The 19,578-nt window shown below is 40.3% G+C and overlaps 1 protein-coding gene across 11 annotated transcripts in view; it reads right to left on the reverse strand.

Moving 5' to 3' along the window:
• The window catches only part of DLG2 (discs large MAGUK scaffold protein 2), a 2,300,776-nt gene that overhangs the window by 475,774 nt on the left and 1,805,424 nt on the right, over positions 1–19,578 (reverse strand). For 7 of the 11 annotated variants that reach the window (XM_075548681.1, XM_075548686.1, XM_075548690.1 and 4 more), the window contains one exon: positions 15,551–15,706. The exons of the other annotated variants lie outside the window; for them this stretch is intronic. In XM_075548681.1, the coding sequence (XP_075404796.1) occupies positions 15,551–15,706 (156 nt within the window). The remainder of the gene's footprint in view (positions 1–15,550; positions 15,707–19,578) is intronic. 11 annotated transcript variants of the gene reach the window in all.

Raw genomic sequence — 19,578 nt, forward strand, 5'->3', positions numbered from 1 at the left:
GGACCGTGAACAGGACAACCACTGTAGAAAGCAGTGTGGCACTGTCTCATCATTGGGAATAGAAATACCGTAGGACCCAGAAATATTGATATTTGGTATACACCCTACAGAGAAAAACATAACTTGTTCATTGAAGATCTATTTACAAGAGCAGTAAGATGGAAACAACCCAAATGCCCCTCATGGAAGGGTGGGTAAACTGTAGTACACACATAATGGAACATTACTCACACCATTAAGGAATGATGATGACACACCTCCTGACCTGGAGGAAGTTAGAGGACAGGCTGAGTGAAGTTAGTCACATGCAAAAGGACAAATATTGCTATGAGATCACTGTGAACAAAACAAAAACTCTCCCCGCCGAAACATTTTTCATACCAAAAGAATGAGGGAGGAAAGGGGAAATGGTAGGTTAGAGGGCAGACGGGGGCTAGCTTTGAGGAAGAGCAATGTAATAGATTACAAGAGGGGGAAAGGAAGAGGGCCGGGAAAGACACTGGGAGGTTTGATAGCTTGTTGAATGCAAAATTGACGATCATATGCAAACCCTCACTTAATTCACAAGTGAAGTTTGGGGTGAGGGGAGCGGTGATTCATCTCTGTAACTCCTCCCTGAAGAATCCCCAGCTCTTTGATTTACACTGCATTAAGAAGACAGTGTTGGCATCCTTAAGGGACTGGGATCATGTTTGTTTTCAGTGTTCTTTGAGTTTGGGAAACCAAAAGAAGTCTGGAGCATCACAGTCGGGACCGTATGGTGGACAGGGTGAGATTTCCCACAGAAATTCTTCTAGCACGGCCTTTGCTCCCCAAGAAAATCACGCAGGTGCATGGCCACGGTGGGAAAAATGCCTCAGCGCCATTTTCTTGTTTGTTTTTTTATTTCTCTCTCTCACCAATGCAAACTTTTTCTCTCTGTTCAAGGAAATCTGCCAATATTATCCGTTTGGAATCCCACAAAACACTTATCATAGCCTTCTGAGTTGACTCCTCAGACCTGAATGGGTCTAGCCCAGCAAGTCCCCCCAGAAGCCCCTGTTTGAATGGGATTTTTCCTTTTTAAGACAGCCTAAGGAGACTAAACCAAGTGCATGACTGAGAGAACTTGTCTGAAGTTACCTGGTAATTAAGGAAACATGTTTGAACACATTATGTAAAAATAACCTCAGACATGCATGACCTAGAAGCCTGGCAGCAATACTTTATTCACCCCCATATTAATAGAGCTGTGCGGTCTTTATCCTAAACTAATTTTTAAATTTTTTCATGACCTTAAGTGGAGATTTGGCCCCATGATGACCCATTATTTCCATTCCTGCCACAGGTCTTCTAGCCTGTGTCTACTGTCTGTCTCTGTGGATTGGCCTATGGGGGACAGTTCATAAAATCAGGTGGTCCTTTGGGACTAGCTTTCCCTTAGCATATTTCCAAGGTGAGCTCATGTTGCAGTATGTCTCCGTAGTTCATTCTTTCTACAGTTGAAAGTAACTTCATGTAGCTACTCTTCATGCTAGTTACCTATTCATTAGCTGTTGGACATTTACATTGTTTCTATAATGAATACTGATGCCATAAAAATCAGGCAGAAGATTTGGGGTGTCCGTATGTTTTCATTTCTTTGGGGTATATATCTGAGTGGAACTACTGAGGTTAAACGAGGATTTAAAATTTTTATTAAAAATCGACTTGCTTTAAACAATAAAAAGATATGATTTCTTCCCATCCCAATCATATCTATTAAAGTATATTTGTTAATAATAGTTGTGTTTCCATCCAAGCATGATCTATGATGGCTAATCTTTCTTTATACAAACAATCCTGACGAATATACTTAGTTCAAAGCTATAAAGTAGGATGTGAGAAAAATCACTAGTATCTAGAATCCCCAGCTCAGGTCTTGAATCTGCTTCTAATTTATGTGACTGTGTGGTTTGGGGTAAGCTTTCTATTTTCAGCTGTGTGTATGTACATTTAATATTGGGACTCAAGATTTTTTCCATGTAGTGGTTCTTTTCTGCATTGCCTTGGGCCTGGAGAACTTTCACTAAACCTGAAGGCCCTCATTGAGCTAGGCGGTGTACTCTTCCCTGTCACTGGGAGCACCTGTGACATGTTGTTCCTCTGATGCTCAATATGCACTCACGTGTACCATGGATCACATGTGTGTCTACCCAGAAAGAGCTTTCACATTCTAGAGGGTTATTACTAAAGAGAAATTTGAAAACTGAGTTGGGCTCTTCTTGAAGTTCATTTTGCTTCTGTTCCCTTGGGCATTATGGAATGGAAATGCTTGAATCAAAATTCACAAGCCCCCTGTGAAGCTAGCTCTGGGCCTCTGGGTCTCTACACCTCTGTACCTGGAGAGAGAAGGCAGAAGTGAGGCTAAAAATACTTTGACTTTTAAACCCAGGTGGATTTCTACTTGGCCTAGGTCAGCGGTTCTTAACCTGTGGGTCGAGATAACTTAGGGGGTCGAATGACCCTTTCACCGGGGTGGTCCGATTCATAACAGTAGCAAAATGACAGTGATGAAGTGGCAACAAAAATAATTTCATGGTTGGGGTCACCACCACATAAGGAATAGTATTAAGGGGTCACAGCATTAAGAAGGTTGAGAACCACTGGCTTAGGGTATGGCAAAGGACTCCATGGTACTGACTGAAGAATCTCATTTACATTCTAGTAAAGATCTGGAATATAATCAGGGGCCATTTACAGAGAGTGAAGAAATGAATTTCAGAAATGATAAAGAGCATGGTGAAGCTATAATTTATAGGTCTTTGACCACAAGCTTAGAAGATCCCTTAACCAATGGGATGTGATCAGTTGCTAAAGCATGACCAAGGGCCAGGAATCAAACCTTTTATCTATCCCCCTAACTTCACTGCCTACCCTATCTCTCTGTGTTTAACTGAGTCTATATAGATAAATCTATCATCCTTTATGGATTGTTTGATGTTCCTGAAATTGGATGCCAATCTTGCTAAACAAGAAAAAGCATTGCATCTATCATTTTTATTTCTCTGCTGAGAAAGAGCTTAGATTAATGGCAGCTTTTATGGGTCAAACAAAGCCCCAAAGAATACTCCAATATGAAAATCAGGGAAGGGAATCAGGTAGGGAACAGAACTTCTCTGGATGATAGGAGGTAGAATAGGAAATTCCACGACCATCGCCTGGGGAAAAAGGCAGTTATTTTTTGTGTTCCTTAAGGACAAGAGAAGGCCTCAAGTAGTCACTGATGCCACTTAGCACCCACCATTGGGCTATAGAGGCGATCTTGGTATTAACGTGAGATCCCCAACTGTGAAGCAGCAGCATAAGGCAGGCTTCCCACCCTGTCCCTGCCAGCCACTTCTTGGCTCCTACAAGCTATACGCCTACAACCCTGGAATTGCCATCAGTGGAAAGGGAGGAGACCTGCATTTGGAAGAACATCATTCTACTGGATTGAACCGGTGATCCATGTGGGGGGCAAGTAAGGAGTTTAGGTAAAGGTGTCCTGTGGGAGAACAATTGATAGAGTCTGGAAATGATGTCTAGGAGAACAAATGAATCAGCAGGGGAGCTGCAAGAAAGGAAAGGAGAGTTTCACAATGCCTGTCATTGTGACCCAACACCCCAAAGTCATGCAGATTCCACAGAGAGTAAGAACTTTTCATGTAGTTGCTCAGGTAAGAATGGAGAGTGCTGGAAAGAGAGAGAGATCAAGACTGTCATCAGAACTTCAGATTCCACACAAGACTCAGAATGCCTAGAATTAAATGAAAATGAACTGATAGGAGTAATATTTAGGGTAATTCAGGAAGGAACCAAAGAAATAAAGGCTAAGATCTAACTAACGTGCACACGGTATTAAAAAAAACCAAGCCCACTGTCATTGAGCCAATTTCTACTCATATTGACTCAAGAGGATGGAATTCAAATTTCCTGGAGGAGAAAGTCTTATCTTGATCACACCGAGTGGCTAGCGGGTTTAAACTGCAGACCTTTCAAGTGACACACCAATGCAAAAACCAATGCGCCACCAGGATGCCTTACAACCCATATACACTTAAGAATGCAATCCATGTTTAATTTCTAGGCTTTTTCCTTTTCTTTCCATTCTTGGTGGCTCTCAGATAGATTCACAAAAGAAACTTTTCGGGCTTTGTGGCCTCTAACCCCCCTGAAAGCATGATTCAGTTATGTCTGACTTTCGTTTCCTCCCAAATGTCAACTATATCGTAGGAGCTTAATACACATTTGTTGTTTGATTAGCAGTTTCCTCATCTGTGCCACAATTACAAAATGTTAAATTGTTGCTTAAATGCCCTATACATCCAGATTTAAAGTAGTCTCTGTAAAACAACAGAACAAAAAAATTCAATACTGTGGAGTGATGCCAAGTCACAGTGCTCCTTAGCTGGCCACGGAGAACGGCCCTGGTGGGCTTCGAGACGATCACCCTCTGCAGGAGCAGAAAGCCCAGCTGGTCATTTCAACCTGCTGATCTTGTACGTCACAGTCTAATACATTATTATTATTTTTGGAATAGAATGTTCTCAGGCTTTAGTATTCAATTTGAAACATATATCCCTGCTGACTTTAAAACTCTACTCAGGGATGCTTTAAACTTCATATGAGCTGAAGGTCTACAAAAGTAAATTAAAGATGGAAGTGCAAGATTCATTTCTATCCTTTCAGGGGAAATTTTGATCCCTTAATTAAAACAAAAGTCGAAATTTTTAAATATTTAGATCTCGAGATAAACATGTGTAGGCTTACATAGCGCTTCTTCCCATGCTACAAACACTAATCTTCATCTCCGTTCACTATTGACTGGACTTGTCAACTCCAGCGAACAGAGGCTTCCAGGATGTGGAGGAAAAGAGTCTCTTACAACTATTTTTTAACAATAGTTCATTCCAGACTCAATCTGAGATACTTATGTATTCAGGCTGTCATATAATATACTGTCCTCTACTGAGGGACTTACTGCTGAAAAAGATATGAATAGCAGAACATTGTCGGATATAGTGGCAGAAATGAGATGCTCAGCTTGGAAAACACTCAAAGTACAATTGTCTTCAGCTTCAGCCTGAATTTATATAGGAGCATTTGATGGTTTATTTCACAGCCATCCCCTGGTCATGTTTTGGCTGATGATATCAGGTTTCCCCAACATGTCTTTCGACAGCTGCACTCAATTTGATTCTTGTGTATTACATCTGGTGAGGTCCATGTCAATAGTTGTCTTTTACATTATTGGAATTGTACCTGCGAGACTTAGGTGGCTTACTTTCTTTTAGAGATGTAGGGTTCCCTATCAGCAAAATGGCAACACCACCACCAACAACAATCTCCTACAGGGATTTTATCAGTTAATAAGTAGAGTGGATGGCCTGCAGATAAGGAGTGTATAAATGAAGAAGGACGTCATGCTTGTGAAAGCAGGGACAGAAAAACAAAGACCCTCAATGAGATGGTTTGGTACAGTGGCTGCAACAATGGGCTCCCACGTAACAAGTTTGGGGATGGCCCAGGGCCAGCCGGGGGTGTGCATGGGGTCGTTTTGGCTCTGCACACACTTGGCAGAGTCTGACAACAACAAAACCATTTGAAATCTAGAATTCAATACTTAAGCAGAATATGTTCGTGTTATATGTAACTAGATGGATATTTTACAAATATTAACCATATTGAACACACAAATCTTTACACATAACCTCCTCCCTGGGGGACGGACAACAGAAAAGTGGGTGAAGGGAGACGTCGGAAAACACAAATCTTGGCACCAGCCTACTTAGGAGTGAATTGTACCCGGGAGACCTTAGGCAGCTTACCTTCTTTTAGAGATGCAAGGTTCCCTATCTGCAAAATGGCAACAACAGCAACAATAACAACAACCACCACCTCCTCTAGGGATTTTATCAGGTAATTAGTACAGTGGACGACCTCAGGATGAGTGTATGAATGCTCTCAATCATTAAGACCATTACAATTCATCATCATCCTTACTGTCACTACGAATACACTTCATGCCAAATCCTGTTTGTGGTCCTGGGAGCATAACAGTAGCCAGAACAGGTGCTGTTTCTGCTATCATTAAATTAGCATTCCACACGTAAGTAAGAATGGACTCAATTTCAAACATCTCTCCCACTGCTTCCATTTGTTGGTCAAACCGTGTCTGTGATTTTTCTGTAAAATCAGAATACTCAAATCTACCTCATAGGTCGATGAGAAGATAAACATTAATGATTTCTGGCAAAATGCCTCGCACATAACAACACTCACTACACAATGTGAGCTAGTGATTGTAGCTGATGTCTTTGCTGTGGGTGTTCTGCCGTGACAGTACGGTCTGCAGTCTTGCCTGTAATTTTGTTGCTATAGAGATGTTGCACAACATAGCATTTTCCCACAGCTCCTTTGTCTCGATGGAGAACTGCTTTTGATGTTATGTTAATTCTTATAATACGGAGGTGAACACACTGCCATCAAGTAGATTCCAGCCCTGGAGGACAGAATAGAAGTGTCTCATACCGACCCCATGACACCAGCAGATTGCCACCAGTGCCCTAGGGTGGGTCTGAACTGCCAGCTTCTCAGTTTACAGCCAAGTGCTTTAACCACCATACTACAAAGCTCCTCCAACATGATGGTTACTGATGCAAATATGAAGATTTATCTCAAAATTAAAGGAAAACGTCCATACAAGATTAAGTAAGTGTTTGTCATATATAAATCACATCGATTCCATTTTGTTTCATTTGTCATTGAATTAGTCGAACATTACAGAGCAGGAATTTTTTGATAAAATAAATCTGGATTCACTTCTTACTGTACCATCACAAAATACGATATGTAAACTAACTGGCAGGAGTTGTAAAAATTAAATGAAAGCTTTTATGAAGTTTTGATCTCTCAGTAAAAGAACATTTTAATGAAGGAACACCAAAAAAGGACATTAAATCAGAAATACCATGTATTCAAACTATATTTACATACAGATGATATCCACTTAGTGTCTCCAGGGTCTGTGGTATTGACCCGTGGCAGGGCGGGGTGGGAGACACTAGAATGAGCCCGAGGGCTGCAATCCAGAGACCACAACTCACCCTAGATTGTGGGTTATACTACAGAAGATTTTAATGGTCAACGGGTCACTGAGCAATTTTTGTCTTTCTTAAAAGGGAGCAGTAAGTCAATGAAGTTTGGCAACCCATGATTTAGAAGACAGAGGAGTTTCCTTCCATGGGAATCTTAGTGTGCATTGCACTGCAGTGAGGGGGGTGGGGACTGGAAAACCCTGTGCGGCAAAAGTGGCCTCTGTGCCTTTGTGAGATGGCGTTCATCTTTGGTCATCATCCTTGGTTCAAGCTGGGTTTAGTGGATCACCTGCTTCAAAAAGGCAGGGACGGCTTTGAAGAGCACTCTGGTACATAAACTCAGGAAGAGGTTGTGCCTGATGAGGCATGCCTAGAGACATTCCTAGTTTAAATTAAAAATGAAATTAAGTGTTCTTTAAAGTTCTGTCAACCTCTTAAGGGATGAAAAGGTCAGTAATTTGCCAATCTTCTTTCCTTTTTAAAATGATGCTATTTCTCAGATTACATTGGAAAATGGCTCCAATTTCCCCTACCGATGCAGAGCCGAGGGGCAGAGTAGAGAGGTGAGCTAGGTCAACCGAGTCAGAGCCGTGCTGTGCGGTGATGGTGAGAATGCCCTGGTTTGAATCCAGGCGCTGCTACTGATGGGGTTCGAATGCAGGGCTCACCATTTGGCAGGGCAGTTGGCCTTGTTATAAGAGAGAGGGGCACAGGCAATCACTTGACATTGAACCTTTGCTGCAGAGAAGCTGTGGTCATTGGTCTACTTTCCTCAGCAGGTCAGGTAAGACAAACCCTGTGACGTGTTGGATGAAAAATAAGAATATCTCATGTGAGTGTGAAGTTACATGTGGTCTGGTAAATATGCCACTCTTTACAGGGAGCCTCCAAATGTAATGATAAACGGGAAAAACAAAATGTCACTTTGCTACCCAAAAGGTTGCCCCTAATAATGACAGGCACATTCAGCAGCAGCAGCTTTCCGACAGCCTCAGGGGATTTGCTGTGCTGATAAACAGTTTTTACCTGATTTGTAATAGCAATAAAAATAAATATACTTGAGATGGAGGCTTTAATTTAGAATAAGCATATGGAGACAATTAGTAATGACTAATGAGGATAATGCCTGCTTAAAATTTATTTGCTCGATTTCCCTTGAGACTCGCGACAGCAATTCTATGAGGAAAAAAAGCACAGAACAAATTCTTTGCAGTTTTCTGATGAGCACATAGAGGTTTCGGGGAAAGGGAAGTTCTCAGTTAAGCACGCTGTCAGCAGAGTCCAAGGATGGCATCACAGGTAGTGAGCACGGAAGTCCTCCTGCCTCCAGAATGTCATATTGTCACCAACTCAGACAAGAGATCTTCTCCTATGTTTCTCTCCCTCTCCTTCCATGGTCTTCCACAGTTCTACGCTGAGGTGTATTTATCGTGGACAAGATGCTCACTGTCTCTACAGAGTGCGCGTGTGTGCGTGCGTGTGCGTGCATGCGTGTGTGCATGCGTGTGTGTGCGTGCGTGTGCATGTGTGTGTTTAGGGAGTAATGCAATCACCATCGAGTGAATGCCCAGAGCCAGTCAAGTCTTTCCCTTGAGGCAGCTAACCACCCTCATTCTCTTGGATAAACGTCTCGGAATCCACTCACTCCTGTCTGTCTTCATAGCCTTAGTTCATATCTTCATGATTGTTACCCTCGACTGGGACTGACTGAAAGTTTCCCTGTCTGAAAATCCTGCCCCATCTAGTTATCTTCCTACTGTTGGCAAAGCGACCTTCCTAAAAACATAGATCAGAGCATGCACTTACTTTGCTTTGAGACTCTTCCTCAATCATCCCCATAAAACCCCAGATCTCCAGCTGGACACGTAAGGCACCCATTCACCATGTTGCCAACATTATGAGGCACCCCATACTCCTTCGGCACCCTTAACTACGTGGAGCCCCACCATGCACCAAGCTCCTACCACCCTCTTTGCTGTTCCTTGTACCTGGGACACATTCGTCCTCGCATCCGACTGGTGAACTCAGTGGGCTCCTACAAGACTCAGTTCAAGCACCACTTTGCGAAGAAAACCGAGGGTAGAATGAAGTGTTGCCCTTTGCTCAACTGGATGCCCTCATATGGACTTCTACTGTAGCATTACTGTGATTGGAAGTCATATTTTGAGTGTAGATTAATTGATTTTGATAGAGTTAAAAGATTAACCAGACCAGACTCACTGCCATCGAGTAAAGGCTGACTCACAGCAAGCCTCTGAGAACACTGTAGAACTGCCCCTGCAAGTTTCCCAAAGCGTACCTGTTTAGGGAATAGAAAGCCCCATCTTTCTCCTGAAGAGCAGCTGGTGGTTTTGAACTGCTGCCTTTACCCTTAGCCCAATATGTAACCATTATGCTGCCAGAGCTCCTTAACAGATTAAACGCCTGGGTAAAGTTTCCATTATTTTATAAAGATAAAAATCTTGTTTTCCCAGTTTTTGAAAGATACTTCCTCCAACCAAACCAAACCAAACCAAACTCACAAAACACCTAAACCAGTTGCCATCAAATCAACTCAAATTCATCACTACCCATGCATGTAAAAGTAGAACTGTGATCTATAGGCCTTTCAATAATGGAGGTTTCATATCACCCAACTATTCCTATGAGGTACTTCTGGGTGGACTTGAACCAATGACCTTCTGATTAGCAGCCCAGTGCATTAGTAGGGTCCCATAATGCTCAAGGCTGAGCCCTGCTGATCTCAGGCTGGCTCTGTGTAAAAAACAAGGTGTGGCTTGGACTGAGAACTTTGCAATTTCTACAAGGGGATGAATTATCAATGTAGATTCTCTGAATCCTGTAGACTTGCTGATAACCTATGCAGAGGTGAGGTTAAGTTTCCAATAGTTAATGTTTTTAAGTGATTAGAAGTGGGTGAAACCAGAACAAGGTATAGATGGAAGATAGCCCCTTTATGATATTCACATCTCTGTAGGAAGGACAGTCTTAGATTATGTTAGCTTCCATCACACCACCTCTTGTACTAATCTGATTTTAGTTACACCAAAGAAAAGGAGATGAACATCATTATGCATAGCAGATGAACATCTTTATGCATAGTGATTCTTCATTTACATGTTGATGAGTCCCTAAGGAAAGAGACATATCTTATCCACCTTTGAATTCCCAGCTTCAAGGAAAGAGATATATCTTATTCACCTTTGAATTCCTGGCTTCCAGAATAATGTCCAACATCTATAAATAGCCCTTCTATTCAAGGGAAAAGACAATATCTGTGATCATTTAAGGAAGGGCTTCGAAAAACTGTGGGGAAAAATGCCCTTATCTTTAATTCCATATGTCTATGAGCTTTGTAAAGCCTATACCATATTTTCCTATCCCAAATCTGCCAATATATTTTAATTGACTTGGTTCATAGTATCTTCTGTTTATGAACTGCAAAATAGCAATAATCAGGGACATCTATGTAAAAGGAAAATGAAAATATTCCATATGTGTTGGGCAAATGACCAAGAATATTATTCTTGCTTTAGAAAAATCAAAAGTAGAATGACTTACCATTCTCCCAAATGAGAAAAACCAATTAAAATATCAAAACAACTCTAAATTAAAAGGACGCACACACAGCAAGTGGCCAACAGCGATCTCATTTGTTTTTCATAGAACTCTAGCTCATAGTTTGATTCCAGGCTCTGTCCTTTTCTTGCCTTTGCAAGGTCTGAAAAGTCAACTACTTGAAACATCATCTGCAGCCTTAAGAACTGGCAGTCTGCCAAGTGATTGAAAGTGCTTTCCTAAGGAAAATGTAAACTTTGTGTGTTGTCTTTTAGATGATATTACAGAACCAAACTGTGTACAGATGCATGCTATCAACTCAAATAGTTGAGAACGGAAGTATTCCCACTGAAATCCAAGGTCACCGACTCTCAGAGCTTCTGTGGACTTGCTTCCATGGCTACCAAGGTCACTGACTCAAAGAGCCTCTGTGGACTTGCTACCATTATTCTGGAAGCCACTGAGGGAGTAAAACAGCACATGCTAGCTCATGTACTAATCTGAGGCAGAAATGGCATTTATCTAATGCTCTGATAAACATACATCACCACATAACACACTTCAAGGTTAGGCACATCTTAACATTCTTTGGTCAGCCTTTTCAGCTTTTACCTTTGAACAAAATTGTTCTGATACAATACTTTGTCAGTGGTTGATATATCTTGGTTGAAAGAATTGATAGATACATTTCTATAATATCCTTCTTATATAGAAGATCCCAGGATAACTTTATGTTCATGTGCAGAATTAAAACATGGACCCATGAACATAACCCAACTGATGTTGGAGAAGGGCTTGCCTATTTACCTCTAAGGTCTTATCTCCTGGGCTTCCAATAGTTATATATGGTCACAGTAAAAAAGAAAAAACAAAACAAAACAGAAGCAAAATACAAGCTATGGGGACATCAGTTGAACCTAGATCTCTAGAATTGCATCCCTAAATTATTAGCTGAGTTTCCAGAAACATTTGCTCAGAGAGGAAATTTTCTCTAAGAAAGGAAGTAATAAACAATCTTTGAAATGAATTGCTCAGTCTTAATGATGATTTGAAAGCTACCTATCTGTCATGTGGACATGGGCCATCAAGATAATTTAAAGTGTGGAGTATAGTACACAAAGCAACTCAAACCTATTGTTACTTGTTACCAAACATGCACTCGTTCATTCATCCATGGAGCTTTTTTACGTTTCTACTAAAAACTGGACAAAGCACAGCTGAAGTATGGCCTGTTCCTGAAACTGGTATCTGCCTAGATTTCTACAGGCCTTCTTTCTATGCTTGTTTATTCCTTCAAAAATACTGTGCTAGGCAGGCACTGTGCTAAGAGTTAGGGAGATAATATTGCGCAAAAGAGACAAAATTCCACCCATGGAGTTTACAGTACTGTAGCATGTAAAACAGGGATTGAGTTTTAAATATCATTTAACCCAAAGTACATCAAAAATGACTGAATTTTATCGCAGAAAGAAGAGAGGTTTTCTCTGTCAGGGTGCTTCTTTGAAGATGCACTATTTGAATTTAGACCCAGGATGACCAGAACTTAACAAGGCAAAATGCAAGAGGAGCCCCTGGGGAGAGCAGAGAGCATGTGTGAAGAGCAGAGAGGGCCGAGACCTAGTGCAGCTTAGAAATAGAGAGGACAGCTGAGGTCAGTGGTGCGGTCGGCAAAAGCAAGACAAAAGCTCTCTGCCGAGTCAATTCTGACTCATGGCTACCCTGTAAGACAGAGCAAAACTGTCCCCAAGGGATGGCCAAGACTGCAATGTGAATGAGAATGAAAAGTCTCATCTTTCTCCCTCACAGTGGCTGTGGTTTTGAACGACTGAACTTGCAATTAGTAGTCCCATGTGCAACCCACTATGCCACCAGGTTTCCGTGGTCAGTAAAGAGAAGAGGCAAATGAGATAAGGTTTCAGAGACAGGCAGAGGTTATGCAGAACCTAGGTTAATGACTTTGCATAGTCTATAAATGTAAAAGAGTGGTGAAATGATCTGATTTATATTCTTTTAAAAAAATTTTACTCAGGGCTTCTGGCTTATAGGCCATTGTATGTTTTCTTCTCTTTCTAAATTCTGATTTATATTCTTAACAGACCATTTGGATTGCATTTGGGAGAATAGCACAGGAAGACAATAGTGGAAGCAGTGAGATCAACTAGGAGATTATTGCGGGTAGAAGATGATGGGACTTGTACTAAGGCAGTGGGGATAAAAGTACAGAAAATGAGTAGATAAGAGATGGTTTGAAGGGGGTTCAATGGAACTTAATGGGTGTGAGAGAGAACAAGCTGTCCATGGTTCAGGAAGACTCCCAAATATTTTGACTGAACAAATGGGGCAGAAGTACCTGCCTATTACTGACCTGGGAATGTCTGCAGGAGCAGCAGAAATTGGGTGGTGAAATTGAACTCTTTGTCAAATGTGTGTGTGTGTGTGTATATATATATATATATGTATGTATATGAAATATATATTTATTTAGTAGATGTTTATATATTACCTATAATTATGTTTGAATATACTTAATTTTGTATATAATATAAATATTTACCTCTCTAGAAAAAGAACAAGAATAATGCCAAAAGGAAAGAAAGAAGGGAAAAATGAGAAAAAAGACATTAGAAATAGAATTCCCAATGGAGTGGGAGGCTGGGAGGCAAGGGCTGCTGCATAAGAGAATTGGTGAGGGTGTGTCATTTGAACAATAATCTTAAAAATATAATGTAATTTTTAATTTGACAATATAAAAACTGTGCTTCATAATACAGAGTATAGAAAGTAAGCTCTAAACCATCTGATTGGGTGGTTAAACCCCAAAGCCGCCATCTTTCATCTGCTTATTGGTGAAGGCCTAGGAGGAACGCTGGAGAATCACCAGGAAGGTGGAATGAAGTCAATGTCACTGTGCTGATGGAAAAGTGTGGGTTGAAAACTTGAAAAACAAAAAGTATTGAGACCGAGAAGGCAGGATAAAAATAGAGAAGGGAGAGAAAAAGAAATCGAAGCGATTGGTGGATTTCTCCAGTGAGCAAACATGAGCATGCCATCAGGCCTCTGCTGTGTTGAGTGCAAACGGTTATCCAGGCGAATGGTCACCTGCTGTGAATCGCAGCTCTGTCACTTATTAGTGATGATCTTGGATGGGTCATGTCACCTCTCGAGCCTTGCTGTCCTCATCTGTACACCCAGAGGTGTTGCTCATTTTCAGGGTGTCTGTGAGCATGAAGAGGAGACTTGGTGGTGTAGTAGCTAAGGAGCTGCACCAGGTCAGTGGTTCAAATCCACTGGCCACTTTTTAAGACAGATGTGGCACTTAGTTCCACGAAGATGGCGGCCTTGGAAACTCTATGGTCTACTCTGTCGTCTTGGGCCACTAAGAATCGACTCAACAGCAGCGGGCTTGGTTTGGTTTGGGGACATGAAGATTGAAAGCAATACTTCTTAAAACATGCTTAAGGAAAGGTCTGGCACAGAGGAAAGGTGTCCGTATGTAGCTGGTTAGTGATGCATAATTATTAGAAAGTCATTATGTAGGTGTGTATGTTTCCACATTTCCCTATGGCCACAATGACTTTGTCCTCTTAGCTTCAAATTTATATAGTTCACTGTATCAAGGTGGTCTTATTTACAACTTTTTAAGAATATGAAAATATAGGAGTTCATCAATATTTTTAAAGCATTCTGAAATGTTATTCAGTTTCATCATTATGAATTAGTGAAAATGCCCCAGTAGATTATATACCAAAAATGTTTTCTTATTTATTTTCAGACATGTTAGATATAATTTAAATTTTTCTATCTCCCCTGGAGAGTCTAGCAATTGACTTATAAATGCATCCTTTGAGAATATTAAAAACAGAGATGATGTTCTAAAAAGTTTCATTTTCATTTTGTATCTTTCCAACCTTCATATTTTCTCAGCCCTAATAATACTTTGAGGATACATAAAATATTTAGTCTGAAGGCCTAGCTATGTAAGCACCCCATCACACAAGGGATGTGACAACAGCCCTATGGAACACGGCATTCTGTTTTCCTTACTTTCCTCAATTTCCAACTCTAGCTATTTATGAGAAGATTAAATTTTATTATTTACTACACATATGCTTAAAATATTAATGCAGAATGATGTCCAACTTTTACACTTGAGTAATTTGCTTAGAAAGATTCAACATGCTCTAAGCTCAAATCTAGACTCCATCTATTAATTGGCAATGTCACATCCTTCAGGTAATACCGTATCTCACTGAAATGGTAGTAATAAAGTCAACATCTGGCATACTAACATAATATAAATGTTAACATTATGTTATTTTTGGGTAGATAGAACCAACCAATTCTGTGGTTGGGACACATTGCTTAGTATCTCTGGGAGTGACTTATCTCATCAATTAAATGATGATGACAGTACTTATTTCTAAGAATTTTGTCTTGTGGGAATACACAAATACCATCTGTCATCTGCTTATTCCTGAGGTTCTGGGGAGACCTGCATCAGAATATCTAGTAGGGTCAGAGGATACTATTTATTAAATATTGTTCCAAATTCTGTCTTTTTTATCCTTCTATATGAGGAAAAGTGGTGCTAATTACACCCCAAATGAATTCTTCTGGAAAAAAAATGCAATTACTAGCTTATTAAAACACATGGGAACCAACACTATTAAGGGTATCATGTGACCATGTCTGAGTGCATAGTGATCACACCATAAAAAATTAAAAGAAGGGGATAAGATAGTTAATTTCTCCCCAAAGAGACCAAAGGCACAGGCGTCTCCATGGTGCAGAAGATGTCAAGGGAGAGGGGTGTGAGCAGAGGTGGATTCTCCCCGTTCATCCTGGAGGAAGTACATGCAATTGGAGAAGATGAAGTGAGCAAGTGCAGGCAGTACCTGGTCATCTCAGGGTCAGGGAGCAGGCCCAGGTGGTAGTGGGGGTAGGGCGAGGAGAGAAGGAAGCTTTTGTCACACTCCACAGGGGAGTGGTGCCTGGGAGAAGCAGGCTTGTCACATAGCTTGTTCACAGTGCTGTAAACAGGTTCCGGAGGCCTGGCGACAAAAGGGAGAGAAAACAGCCATGGTCAGCACACACACTGAACAGCCGCTACACAACCAGTGGCACGATACTCTATGCAAAAGTGAAAATCCAAAACAGATCCATGGGCTTGATACAGACAGCGTGAAGACCAGGAATCACGTTGGGAAGCAAGGTCTCAGTTTAGAAATTAAAAATTTGGCTGGTAGTTGAACCACTAAATCTGTATGCTACAGCTCAATATCGCCCGAGTCCCCCTGCTCATTCCATTCTTATTTGGACAATCTAGGCAGAAATGTAAAATTCTGAGAGCCACTGACATGGGTCCTTTTTAAACTTTAGTCTCATTAGTTGTGAAATGTTAACTTTAGAGAGATCTTCTTTTACCATCTTGACCAGGACACCTTGCTATTTTTATTTTTTACAGTGGCTTGTTGATACTTGCCTGAGCATGAGATCACATTATATTTTTCTTTGCTTAATATTTTACACTTTTATTATACAATTACTTTCATGAGGGCAGAGACTGAATTTATTTTATTAACCATTTAAAGCTCAGCCTATAGCAGCTATTACATATATATATTTAAAATGTGTACGTAAGTGAATAAATTCATTCAGTTTCTCAAATTTCTATTTCGTGTGTATGTGTGTGTGTGTGTGTGTGTGTGTGTGTGTGTTGGGGAGGAGGGATAGGGAAATTTAGCTTATCTAGGATTCTAATAGATTACATGATCTGGATGATTCTTCCATATAGTTTCATATAGGTTGCCCCTCAAGAATTGATTTCAGGGAGGTTTCTATGAAGAGGAAATCATATTTTACTAAAATTTCTGTTAAGCCAAGTTAACTAAGAATACTGACCTTACCTAATAACAACTTTACACGGTAGCTGTTACATGCATGCATTGTATCGTCAGAGATAGATGTTATGATTGCAGTCCAGGAGCCATGATAAAAAAGTCCTTGGTTGTTAAACAAACAAAAAATCCCCAAACTTATCTATCAAAATAAGCCCAATATTGCTGCCAATATCTTCCCTTTAAAATAAGAACTTAACAATTGGCATTTAAATGGAAGAATCATCTGGTTGATTGGGGCCTGAGTTCAGGAAGTTGATGTTTGGTTGGAAAGGTAAGGAGCAAGTTAGGAACCATGGTGATGGCCATGGGGTTGGTATCCCGAGGAGGCCAGCCCCATCCCCTTGGGGCCAAGAGACACCAGAAGCAGCAAGTGGTTCTATAAGATATACAAGAAGGGCAGATGTGAACTCAGTGAAGGCATACCATATGTTTCATTTCTTTTTGTACATCAAGCACCCAATATAGACCCTAACAGGTACATAAAAGGTGTCAATAAATGCTCCCTGAATTAATAGGAAGGTGAGCAAGCAGGTAGCATAATTGGATCAGCAAAGCATTAAACACAAAATGTATCCAATTTACAATATTATTAGGGGACACACAGTCTATAGAATTGCATTATTCCCCAAATACAAAAACCTCTATCATATTGGCAGAGAGAGCCTGATCTGCTTGCCTTATGCCGCACAGTTCTGGGACTGAGGAGGAATACAGAGGCCTGTTTTGTCCTTCAGAATTATAACCTCAGTGGTAAAAGGAGGTATTTTGCAATTGAGTGTTTGTTTTATCATGGTGTTTACTAGAATATCATTTACAGGAAGAATTTTAGGTTTTAAATGTGATAGTCCAAATCTTTCTTACATAAGGGAACTTGGCATATATTCTCAGTTTAGACCAGTACTCCATTTTAAGAAAAATTTAATGAAAGAGTTCAGTTAACCAGTGATATCAGTATCAGTTGTCCTGGAGCCAAAGTCTACTCATAGCAAATCCATATGTGTCAGAATGTTCTACAGGCTTTTAATGGAGGATTTTTTCCTTTTTCTTTTTAAGTAGAGAGCCTGATCTTTCTTCCAAGATATGCCTACATTGACTTAGATTTTTAACCTTTGGTGAGCAGCCCTGCACATTGACTTTTGCTCTACCCAAGAAAGTCTCATCATTATACTCATATACAACTGATAACAGTAAAAAATAACTCTTTAAAAAGCAGCTGCCAAATCATTCCTGAAATTTTAAAAATCTTTAAAAAAATAATTTTATTGGGGGCTTGTACAATTCTTATCACAATTCATACATCCATCCATTGAATAAAGCACATTTGTACATTTGTTGCCATCATCATTCTCAAAAACATTTGCTTTTCACTTAAGCTTATAATATGAGCTCCTCATTTCCCCCCCTCCCTCCCTGCTCCCCACTCCCTCATGAACCCTTGATAATTTATAAATTATTATTATTTTGTCTTATCTTACACTGTCTGACATCTCCCTTCACCCACTTTTCTGTTGTCCATCCCCCAGGGAGGTTATATGTAGATCCTTGTAATCGGTTCCCCCTTTCTACCTCACCTTTCCTTCACCCTCTTGGTATTGACACTCTCACCATTGGTCCTGAAGTGATCATCTGTCCTGGATTCCCTGTGTTTCCAGTTCCTATCTGTACCAGTGTACATCCTCTGTCTGTACCAGTGAATATCCTCTGGTCTATCCAGATTTGTAAGGTAGAATTGGGATCATGATAACAGGGGGAGGAAGCATTTAAGAATTACAGGAAAGTTGTATGTTTCATTGTTGCTACCCTGCAACCTGACTGGCTCATCTCCTCCCTGCGACCCTTCAGTCAGGGGGTGTCCAGTTGCCTACAGATGGGCTTTGGGTCTCCACTCTGCACTCACCCTCATTTACAATAATATGGTTTTTTGCTCTTTGATGCCTGATACCTGATCCCTTCAATACTTCGTTGTCATACAGGCTGGTGTGCTTCTTGAAATATTTTTTTGTAAGTTCATTTTATAAGTTATTCACTTTGTATAACATGATATAAGAGAAAAATATTTTCAGTTAGCTTCTGAAATACACCTTTACCCCTCATTTTGTGCTTAAATATGATATTGAAATAATTAGCAAAAATGACAAAATAGATAAATGAAATCTTATTACAATGAAAAATTACTATACGTTGAAAGACTATCAACAAAGTAATACAGATTGGGAGAAAGTTTTGAAGACATACATTAGATAAAAGTTGATATTTAAAGTTTATTTAAAAAGCTCCTATAACTTAATAACAAATAATCCAATAAAAAGTAGACAAAAACGTGAACACACACTACTGTGAATATAGGAGGGTCAATGGTCTCAAAAAAAAACCACGTTCATTATCAGCCAAAAGTTGTATTGGTGTGAGTGCTGTCGAGCCAGTTCTGATCCATAGTAATCTCAGGAACAAGAGAATGAAACACTGCCAGATCTTAAGGAGCTATACACCAAAACCACAGTGAGATACCACTTTATCCATACTAAGGAGGAACGAAATACAACAACGGAAAATATAAACGTTTCCAAGGATGTGGAGAAATTGGACATCTTATCTGATGCTGACAAGAAAAAAAATGATACAGCCACTGAAGAAAATGGTTTGCTACTTCCAAAAAAAGTTACACATGCAGCCACAATTGCCCCAGGAGATGTGACAGCAGTGACACAGGCAGACACACATGTTCCTTTGGGCATTATTCAATGGTCAGTGGTGAAAACATCCCAATGCCCATCAATGGATGCGTGGATAAACAATAGACGGTGTAGACAGACAACAGCTTATTCTGTCATAGAGAAACAAGTTGTTCCAACACATACCTCCACGGGGATAAACCTTGAAAACATTGTGCTGCAAGAAATAAGTGAATCAAACAAGCACAAATATTGTGTGATCTTACTAATATGAAGTGTTGGAGAAGACTATGGAAAATACCATGGACTGCTAACAGGACATATAGCTCTGTCTTGGAAGAAATGCAGCCA

The sequence above is a fragment of the Tenrec ecaudatus genome, chromosome 4 (genome assembly GCF_050624435.1).
Source record: "Tenrec ecaudatus isolate mTenEca1 chromosome 4, mTenEca1.hap1, whole genome shotgun sequence".
Classification (NCBI taxonomy): Eukaryota; Metazoa; Chordata; class Mammalia; order Afrosoricida; family Tenrecidae; genus Tenrec; species Tenrec ecaudatus.